Source organism: Nannospalax galili, unplaced genomic scaffold, assembly GCF_000622305.1.
Source record: "Nannospalax galili isolate Female #2095 unplaced genomic scaffold, S.galili_v1.0 scaffold675, whole genome shotgun sequence".
In the NCBI taxonomy this organism is placed as follows: domain Eukaryota; kingdom Metazoa; phylum Chordata; class Mammalia; order Rodentia; family Spalacidae; genus Nannospalax; species Nannospalax galili.
Genome location: NW_008337205.1, coordinates 498,557 through 509,382, shown reverse-complemented (window position 1 = coordinate 509,382; position 10,826 = coordinate 498,557). Strand labels below are relative to the sequence as shown.

Sequence of the window (10,826 nt, the reverse complement as noted above, 5' to 3'; positions counted from 1 at the left end):
TTCTTGACAAGAGCTTCCAAAAGCATCCCTCTATTGGGTTCCTCCTCATTTTTCTTTGCCAAGGCTGGACTCAAGAGTGATGGACTCAGGATTTGTTCTCAGGTACTTTGATAGCTGTTGGAGTGACTAAAATAGGTGTCAGTTCCCTGCAAAGACTTCTAGATAGGGGGAGAGTCACAGATCTTAACAGATCAGTTCTGAGATTCAGTAGGTGCTTTTGTCAAACCTAATGTCTAATAGGGGTGACCTCTGAGATCCTTAGCCACTGTGTCTCCTTAAAGTATGCTTTTGCCACTCAATGGATTTAGTCTCACCATTTCTCCATCCCTCCCTCCCTTGTTCCTTCCCTCGCTCTTCCACCTTCTTCCTTTCCCTCCTTCTCTCTTTCCTGCCTCCCTCTCTCCCCTTTTTCCCTCTCTCTTGCCCTTTCTCCCTCTCTTCTCTTCTCCCTCCTTTTCAGTCCATCTCTTCTTTCTTTTAAGATTTATTTTTATTTACATGTTTGTGAGTGCCTGAAAGTATTTGGGATAGGCCTGAGTGCCTGGAATTACAGGACTGTATCCCAACTACATAGACAGAAGCAGAAGAATTAAAAGTTCAAAGCCAGACAGGATAACTTAACCAACGTCTTGTCTCAAAAAAATAAAAAGAGAAGCCTGGCGTGGTGGTGCACGCCTTTAATCCCAGCACTTCGGAGGCAGAGGCAGGCGGATCTCTGTGAGTTCAAGGCCAGCCTGGTCTGCATAGTGAGTTCCAGGACAGCTGGGGCTACAGGGAGACCCTGTCTCAAAAAGACCAAAAAAAATTTTTTTTAAATAAAAAGAGAGCAAAGGGCATAACACATGGTAGAGCACCTGTCTAGAATTCCCCAGTGAGGGGCTGAGGTATGGCTCAGTGATAGAGCACCTGCCTAGAATTCCCCCCGTGAGGGCCTAGGGACTTGGCTTATGTGGTAGATGCTTGTTCGTCAAAGCTGCTGCTAGTCAGAGAAGTCACGGGGTACTTTCAGTTAGCCTTTGAATTCTAGTCACTCAGTTTGGTTTTCTCCTGGGTTTCAGAAAAAAGATGGGACTCTCAAGTTTGCAGAAAAACAATATGGCCATGGTGATGCCCAGCACAGTCATGAGGACCAGAGTTTGGATCCCAGCACCCACGTATCTAGGTGTCTCACACATGTCCACAACTCCAGCTTTGGTGGGGGAGGGAGGGGGAACACAGGAGGATCACTGGGGCTTGCTGACTTCCAGTTTAGTGGAAAAAACTTGAGAGGCTGGTAAGATGGCTCAGTGAGTAAAGGTGCCTACTGCCACACCTGATGACCTGAGTTCAATCCCCAGGACTCCCATGGTTGAAGGAGAGAGCTGACTCTCCCAAGTCATTCTCTGATCTCCACACATGTAAGGTGGCACAGATGTGTACACACAGACACATACACAGAGACACCTAAAATCCAAATTTTAGGATCTGAAAAGGGCTCAGCAGTTAAGTGCCCTTGCTGCTCTTGCAGAGGACCTGCGTTCAGTTCTTAGCACCCACAGAGTGGCTAAGAGCAGTCTGTAACTCAAGTTCCAGGGGATCCAATGCCTTCTTCTGGCCTCTGCAGGTATTGCATGCATGCATGTGATAACGCTTACATACATGCAGGCAAAATACTCATATACATAAAAATTAAAAACATATTTTGCATCAGGTGCAGTGACATACACTTTTAATCCCAGCACTCAGGAGGCAGACACAGGCAGATCTCTGTGAGATCAAGGCTAGTCTGTATAGTGAGTTTCTGACCAGCTGAAGCTACAGGAAGACCCTGTCTGAAAAAAAAGAAAAAAAAAAAAACCTATTTCATAAAAATAAATTAATAATTTTTTAAAAAAGAAAAGAAGGGCTGGAGAGATAGCTCAGCAGTTAAGAACATTGGTTGTTCCTACAAAAGACCTGGGTTCAAATCCCAGCACCCACATGACAGCTAATAACTGTCTGTAACTCCAGTTCCAGGGGATCCGACAGCCTCTTCTGTTCTCCATGGGCATTGTATGACATGGGTGTACTCACCTACATGCAGGCATAACACTCATACTCATGGAATAAAAATGAAAAATAAATAAATAGCCAGGCATGGTGGCGCATACCTGTAGTCCCAGCACTTGGGAGGCAGAGGCAGGCAGATCTCTGTGAGTTCAAGGCCTGCCTGGTCTACATAGTGAGTTCCAGGCCAGCTGGGGCTGCAAGGGGACCCTGTCTCAAAAAGAAAAAAATAAATAAAAATTAAAAAAGAAAAGAAAAGAAAATGTGAGCTTCAGGTTCAGGGAGAGACCCTGCCTCAAAGGAATAGGTGGAGTAAGAAAGGGTGATAGTCAACACCCTCTTTTGGTCTCTGCACAGATGCACATATACACATACAGATAGACACACATAGATGAATAAAAATAAATCTAAGGCAGCAACAACAAAAAAACTACAAAAGGGCTTGTAATCTGGTTTTGCATGTTAATTGCCCAAGATGCCTGAACATGTCTCTCCTTCCCCTAGCCTGGCTCCCATCATGAGTGCCGAGCTCAATGTGCCTGTGGATCCCTCCACCCCTGCCTGCCCTGAGCCTGGCCAGAAGGGCATGGATTACCGTGACTGGGTCCGCCGCAGCTACTTGGAACTAGTCACTTCCAACCACCATTCAGTGCAGGCCCTGTCCTGGAGGAAGCTCTACCTGAGCAGGGCCAAACTGAAAGCCTCCAGCCGGACCTCGGCCCTTCTCTCTGGCTTCGCCATGGTGAGTGAGTACAGGAGTTGCCAGGCAGACCTGGTACCAGTAAATGAGTTTGGTAACTGAAATCATGCAGTGCTTCAAGAAGCAAAGCAGTCCCCTTCCACCACTGTAAAACCAGCACTCAGAAGGCAGAGACAGGAGAATCAGGAGTGCAAAGCCAGCCTGGGTTACATAGCAAGACACTGTCTCCCAAAACCAAAACAGGGGGCTCGAGAGATGGCTCAGGGGTTAAGAGCACTGGCTTTTCTTTCTCTCTCTCTTTCTTTCTTTTTTCTTCTTTTTTTGTCTTTTTGAGACAGGGTCTTCCTGTAACCCCAGTTGTCCTGGAACTCACTATAGACCAGGCTGGCCTCAAATTCACACAGATCCACCTGCCTCTGCCTCCCAAGTGCTGGGATTAAAGGCCTGTGCCACCATGCCTGGTGAGTACTGACTTTGCTTACAGAGGACCCAGATTCGGTTCTCAGCACCCACATGGCAACTAACAACCACCTGTAACTCTGGGTCCAGGAAATCCCTCTTCTGATCTCTGCTGACATTGCATGCATATGGTATATAAACATACATGCAGGCAATGCACTGATACACAAACAAATATAAAAAAAAATAAAACATCTTTGAGATCCTGTTTCAAAAATAGATAGATAAAAATAGAATAAAATAACTTGGTGAATAGGGTTTCCTGAGAAAGGTAGGGCTTGTGTTTTGTCTTGATGGGGTCTCATTATGCCCACTGCATCTCAGGTCCCACCCACAAGTTTGGGAACCCAAGGAATGTGATCAGGAGCTCAGGGATTTGTGGTGGCTGGTGGAAACCAGCAAGTTCTGGGGACACAGATGCTCGCCAAATGTGGCCTCCCCTGGGTGACTGACGACGTGGCAGTGGTGGCATTGCTGGCCTGCCTCCCAGCTCTTCCCTTCCCTCTGAGTCATCCTAGGACAAAAGTCAGTCCCATCTGCTGTTGACTCCAAAGTCCTCCATCCCACGTCCCTGAGGGAATTGATCCCAGGGATGAGGACATCAGGACTCAGCACCACCCCCGACCCCACTCTCTGTGCCCAGGTCCCACTGGGCAGGAAGTGAGTTATTTCTTTGTGTCAAATAATCTTTTTTTTTTTTTTTTTTTTTCCTGTAGGCCACAGGCTCTGTTACCAAATGTGCAGTATAATAGGAACGAAACAGCCACAGGGAAGCCAGTGTGGCTGGGAGAGCCTGCTCAGTTGGGAAGGTGGGCCACCCTTGGGAAAATGAGACCTTGTTAGGCTCAGGCCACACAGGGTGGGACAGAGGCCACCTACCTCTGAACACTACTGGGGATTTTGTTGTTTTATTTCTTTGACTGGAAATTGAATATGTTCTTTTTTGATCATTTTGAGACAGGGTCTTCCTGTAGCCCCAGCTGGCCTGGAACTTGCTATGTAGACCAGGCTGGCCTCAAACTCAGAGATCTGCCTGCCTCTGCCTCCTGAGTGCTGGGATTAAAGGCATGTGCCACCACACTCAGCTTGATTGATTCTTTTATTATTATTGTTGTCAAATGCTTGTCTTTCAAAAATTTGTTTTGATTTATTTTATGTGTATGTGTGTTTTGCCTGTATGTATGTAAGTGCACCTGTGATGTGCAGTCACTTCAGAGGCCAGAAGAGGGTGTCAGATTTCCTAGAACTGGAGTTTGGGACAGTTGTTAGCAGCCATGTGGGTGCTGGGAACCGAACCCAGGTTCTCTGTAAGAATAGCCAGTGCACTTAACCACTGAGCAATCTCACCAGCCCTTTCCCCCTCTCTTTTTGTATGGGTCTGTGGTGTGCATGGTGTACATGTATTAGCATGTGTATGGGCATGTGCATACATGCATGTGGATGCCCAAGGTTGTTGTCAGGAATCACCCATGATTGCCCTTATCCATTTAGTCAAGGTTTCAGTCAATCCCAGAGCTCACCAATCTGTCTAGTTTCACTCACCAGCTTGCTCTAATGATCTTTCTCTACCTTCTGAGGCTGGAATTACACCTGGGCTGCCATGCCCGCCTGACATTTATATGGGTTCTGGGATCTGAACTCTGACCTCTGGTCCTCACACTTGTGGGGCAAGTGCTTTAACCACTGAGACATCTCCCCATTTCTAGGGCCTTTAACAAAAAATCTACTATCTATCCATCCATTTGTGTGCATGTGTCCTGTGTGTGTCACGGGTATGCCTGTGAGTGCACCTGTGCATGCATATGAGGCCAGCAGAGGGTGTCAGGTGTCCTCTGTCACTCTCCACCTGTTCCTGTGAGACAGGTCTCTCCCTAGAGAACCTGGGGGGCTTCTTTTTCTCTTCTAGGCTGGAAACCAGCAAGTTCTGGCTGGGGTTACAGATGCATGGGACATCTGACTTTTATGTGGGTTCTGGGATCCAAACTCCAGCAATGATCATGCAGGAAGCGCTCTTCACTGCTGAGGCATCTCTCTAGCCTCTGAACCTATGGCTTGAGGATCTTAGGCAGCTGCTCTACTACTAGCCAGATCCTCAGATCATTTGTGGTTTTCTTCCTGTGGTTTTCATCAGGTTAAAAGGACAATATTTAGGGCTGGGGATGTAGCTCAGTTGGTAGAGTGCTTGCCTGGCATGCACAAAGTCCTGAGTTCAATCTCTAAAACTTCTTGAACCAGGCCTGTAATCCCAACACTGGGGAAGTAGAAGGAGGAGCTGAAGTTCAAGGTCATCCTTGGCTACAGAGTGAATTCAGTGCCAGCCTGGGCTACATAAGACCTTGCCCCCCTCCCCCAAGCTAAACAAATAAAAATAAAGATAAAGACAATATTTGTGACAGGTATGCTGCTTTACAGCTATAATTCAGCACTAGGGAGGCTGATAGAAGGTTGAGAGTTCAAGGTTAGCCTGGGCTATACCTCAGGACCCTGTCTCAAACAATGAAAAGGGGCTGAATTTTCTGCAGTCCAATTAAAAAATATATTTTATAGCCAGGCATGGTGGTGCATGCCTTTAATCCCAGCACTCAGGAGGCAGAGGCAGGCAGATCTCTGTGAGCTCAAGGCCAGCCTGGTCTACATAGTGAGTCCCAGGACAGCCAGGGCTACGGCTGTCTCAAAAAGACCAAAAAATTTTTCTATTTATTTATATTATTTTATGTGTATGAGTGTATTGCTGTATGCTTGTCAGTGTACCCGTGTCATGCAAAGCCCAAGGAGGTCAGAAGAGGGTATTGCATCCCCTGGAACTGGAGTTATAGACAGTTGTTAGCCACCATGTGGGTGCTGGGATTCAAACCTGGGTCCTCTGCAAGAGTAGCTAGTGCTCTTAACTGCTGAGCCATCACTCCAGCCCCATCTGCACACCAATTTTAAGGTGTTTGTCTGAGAAGTTAGATGCCACTATTAAAATTGGAGTTTGTGTTTAGGGGATCCAGTGCCTTCTTATGGCCTCTGTAGGCATTGAATGCACAGGTGCGTTTACATACATGTAGGCTCATAATACAGTAAAAAGATGTTTTCTATACTACAGAATTGTAGTGAAGAACTCCATCTTTCAGACCTATGGGTTGTCTTCCCCCAATCCAAATCTCTGCATAGGTCTTATGCTTTTTATTACATTTATTTATTTATTTATTTATTTATTGTTTGTTTGTTTGTTTGTTTGTTTGTTTTGTGCATGTATACAGAATCATTGCATGCATATGGACGTCAGAGGACAACTTTTGGGATTCATTTCTCTCCTTCCACCATGTAGTTCCTGAGAATCAAATTCTAATCTTCAGGCTTGGCAGCCGGGGACTTCACTCTCTGAGCTATATTACTGACCCTGGTTTGGTTTGGTTTTGTCTTTCTTTTATTTTACTATTTTATTTATTTTTATTTTATGTATATGAGTGTATTGCTGCATGTGTGTAAGTGAACCTGTGTCATGTAATACCTGCAGAGGTCAGAAAAGGGTGTCAGATCCCCTGGAACTGGAGATGCAGACATTGTTAGCTGCCATGTGGGTACTGGGAACTGAACCCAGGTCTTCTGCAAGAGCAGTCAGTGCTCCTATCTGCTGAGCCATCTCTCCAGCCCCATTGTCTTTCTTTTCTTTGTCATTTCCTCTCTTTCTCCCACCCTTCCTTCCCCCTCTCTTTCTCTAGTGCTGAGGATGGAACCCATGGCCTCACATACACCAGGCAAGACTCCACTGCCGAGCCACATCCCCAGCCACATGGCTTCTTCCTTTCTCTGTGAGGCTCAAGTCTTGGAACACATTTCCCATTAGCAGCTGTTGTTTTTGGACCCAGGCCTTGTGACCATTTGGCTTCCCAAACTTCCAGCGACTTTATAGTGTTTCATCTAACAACAACAAAAAAGAACGCTCCCAAGTTGAAATCTTAAAAACCACTTGTGATTTCCAAACAAGTTCTATGAATGAAGTTATTAGACAGGGAGTTTGAATTCTGAGGAAGGGGAGTGGGCTCTACACTTCGTGGTAGCCTTAAATACAGTGACAGGCACAGAGGGGAGGCCCAGGTTGTCCAGATGTCCCATGACTACTATCTGTCCTCAGCCTGGCTGTGGCAGGCATGCTTTATCATAAATAATTCATTTCCACCTTGTCATTACAATTTCTTCAGTGCTGGTAGGTGCTTCCAGAAGCAAACTGAGATACAGCTAGCCTAGCACTTGATATGTAGAACAGGTTGGCCTCAATCTCTCAGAGATCCACCTGCCTCTGCCTCCCTACTGCTAAGATTAAAGATGTGTGTCACCACACCCAACTTCTAGGTCAGCTTTTAATCTTTGGTAACAGAGGTAGTTTTCCACTTAAACTGTGCTTTGCCCTGCCTCTGATGCCAACAGGAAAGTCACATGCTGCCAGTAAAGCAAGGTGCCTCTGCATTGAAGGACCACAAGTGCACCCAGGTCTCTGTTATCTGGGAAAAGTACTAGAGGCAGCACCTGTGTCCATGGTATCATCTTTACTCTTCTGTGCTTCAGCTGTTCCTTTAGTGAGGACTTCTTTGGTTTGTTTGTTTGCTTGTTTTGAGGCAGAGTCTCAATGCAGCCCAGGCTCATCTCAAACTTACTATATAACTAAGATGACCTTGAACTCTTGATTCTCCATTCTGCACTTCCTGAGTGCTGGTACTGTAGACAAGAGCCATCAGGTCAGGACTTTTAGGAAAGCAGTCTGCCGACTGAGCTATATCCCAGCCCAAAATACTTAAATAATGGAAGGAAGACTTCCAGGCTTCAAGGACTCTGGATATGGGGGAGTTCCACAGGCAAGTAACTCCATGGGATCTGGGGGCTTAGCTAGTATCTTCCAGATGGCCACAGTAGGGTACAGTCCTACTCTCTCCTCCATGGTCTCCATATGTAACCCAGGCTGACCTTGAATTTATAATCCTCTTGTCTGTCTTCCCAGTGCAGGGATTATAGACATGCCCTGCTAGGCCTGGATAAAACTGATCTTTTAAAAAGTAAAAACAAGCTGAGGCCCAGTGGTAGAGTACTTGCCTAGAATTCCCCAGTACAGGGCTGGGCATGTGCCTCATCAGGTAGAGTACCTGCTTGGAATCCCCTAATAAGGGGCTGAGGGAATGGCTCAGTGGTACTGAACCTGCTTAGAATGCCCCAGTGAGGGGCCGGAGTGTGGCTCAGCAGTGCAGTGCTTACCTAGTGTGCCCACCCACCCCATTATGCCATGGCGAGGTGCAGCCCTGCCCACCCAGCCTCACCCCTACTGTGCCCACAGGTGGCCATGGTGGAAGTACAGCTGGAGACACAGTACCAGTACCCGCAGCCACTGCTCATCGCCTTTAGCGCCTGTACCACAGTGCTGGTGGCCGTGCACCTGTTTGCGCTGCTTATCAGCACATGCATCCTGCCCAACGTGGAAGCGGTGAGCAACATCCACAACCTCAACTCCATCAGCGAGTCACCACACGAACGCATGCACCCCTACATTGAGCTGGCGTGGGGCTTCTCCACTGTGCTAGGCATCCTGCTCTTCCTGGCTGAGGTGGTGCTGCTGTGCTGGATCAAGTTCCTCCCAGTGGATGCCAGGGGCCAGCTGGGCTCCAGTGGCCACACTGGCTGGCAGGCAGCACTGGTGTCAACCATCATCATGGTGCCCGTGGGCCTCATCTTCGTGGTCTTTACCATCCACTTCTACCGTTCGCTGGTGCGGCACAAGACGGAGCGTCACAACCGTGAGATCGAAGAACTGCACAAGCTCAAAGTGCAGTTGGATGGGCATGAGAGAAGCCTGCAGGTGGTATGAGTGGCCAGGGGCTGCCAGACAAGCACTAGCTGCTGAGAACCACCGCAGCGGGTTGCTAAGCAGGCTGCCCAGACGCCGCCTGATAGTTCCAGACCAAAGTTTTACTCCCGTCTAAGCATGGATAAGGGTCTCTTGGAATGGAGACACTAACCAGTTCAACATGGAGGCTGCACCACTAACAGGTGCAGGGCACATGGCCCTGGGGACTTCCTGGCTTAGGGGCAGGTCCTGGCAAGGGGTCCCAGCAGCACCAGATATCACAGGAGATCCCAGAGATCTGGACCTTATAACCAATAGGGTAGGGCTATGAGTTCAGAAGATAGATTGTGCAGCTGGGGATGTAGCTCAGTTGGTAACACACTTGCCTAGCATGCATAAGGCCCTGGGTTTGAACATCAGCACTGCATAAACTGGGCATGGTGGTGCAGGCTTGTCATCCTAGTACTAGGGTTGTGGAACCAGGAGGATCAGGAGTTCAAAGTCATCCTCTTCTACATAGTGACTTTGAGGTTAGCCTGGGCTCCACGAGACCGTCATAACAAGTTGCTCCTGAATGCAGCGGTAGGCCTGGTGGTTGGTGCTGGATCATGGTAACTTTGGTGCAGCTTAGCTTGGTTCTTCCTTCTCAGCCCTGGAGGGATTGGGGTGGCATGGCTTGTGGCTAAGGTAGGGAGAGTAGGAGCCTGGGCCACACAGCAGCTCAGTAAGTGTGGCAGGTTGCCAGGCCCTATGGGAGATTGCTGAGTGTGGAAGGCCTGGTACGGTAGAAGTGATAGGTCATCATGCAGGGTGCCTATTTAAAGAAGTCAAGTTCATGGAGGATGTTCTGAAATGCAAAAAGCTGATTCCCTTTTCCTGCCACCTTGGAGCCTGACTGGTCACAGATGGTCCACCCAAGTCCCCAATGGCCCCCAGGTGTTGAAGGATCTTCTGGGGGCCCTGTGTTAGCCAGGGCCATCCTGGCCTGCCAGCCACAGACAGATGTTCCTCGGGATAGCACTGAGCAACTGCAGGGAAGAGGAATCCTCAGCATCTCATGGCTTGGCCTGCCAGGACACTCAGTGTGTGCAAATCCCTGCCCCCATGTTTACACAGCTGTGCATGAGCTTGGCATTGTCACTACACACTTCTGGCCACCCAGCTGGCACTGTTGTCTGCACCCCATGGTACAGCACCTGCTTGTGTGGGAGCTGCTGCACTGCGTACAGCGGGGACACTGTGTTTACTCAATTTTGCAGTGTCGCTGGCTTTGTCTTATATTCTGTATATAAATGGTCATTGAGCTTCTGCTTACCTGGCTTCCATCTCTTACAATAGCTTTCTGTCTCTGGGATCTGGATTGGGTACTGCTGGCTCCTGGAGGGCCTCGTTAGTGTCTCTGGAAATGGGGCAGGCTGCCAAGGGTATAAACCTCAAATACACAACCCGGAGAAGCTGAGACCCTAGGGAGGCATATGGAGAATCTCCCCTGTAAACTGTCATCTCCAAGGAGATAGGACATGGTGTCCTGTGAGGCCAGTCTATCTTTCAAAGGCATGTCCTTCACCTCCCTCTGAAGACATGTGTCTGAGATCCCTTGTCTACTAGTGCATGTAAGCTTTCCCAGAGCCTTTTGGAAAAGCCAGTCTAGTTTAATTTGCTTGCTTTGCTAAACAATTTTTGAATATGGGCTGGTGAGATGGCTCAGCAGGTATAAGGAGCTTGCCACCAAGCCTGATGATGTAAGTTTGATCCTCCAGGACCCACATGGTAGGAGGAGAAAACTGAATTCCACAAGTTGTCCGTGGACACAACACACACACA

The 10,826-nt window shown here is 48.1% G+C and overlaps 1 protein-coding gene across 5 annotated transcripts in view; it reads left to right on the top strand.

Moving 5' to 3' along the window:
- The window catches only part of Orai2 (ORAI calcium release-activated calcium modulator 2), a 23,003-nt gene extending 12,688 nt beyond the window's left edge, over window positions 1-10,315 (top strand). For 3 of the 5 annotated variants that reach the window (XM_029563175.1, XM_029563176.1, XM_008832289.3), the window contains 2 exons: window positions 2,530-2,767; window positions 8,496-10,315. In XM_029563175.1, the coding sequence (XP_029419035.1) occupies window positions 2,543-2,767; window positions 8,496-9,023 (753 nt within the window). In that variant the 5' untranslated portion in view covers window positions 2,530-2,542 and the 3' untranslated portion in view covers window positions 9,024-10,315. Of the gene's footprint in view, window positions 1-1,058; window positions 1,163-2,529; window positions 2,768-3,900; window positions 3,994-8,495 lie in introns of those variants that run through there. The other 2 variants (XM_029563177.1, XM_008832291.2) reach the window with 2 other exon arrangements.
- The last annotated feature ends 511 nt before the right edge of the window (window positions 10,316-10,826 follow it).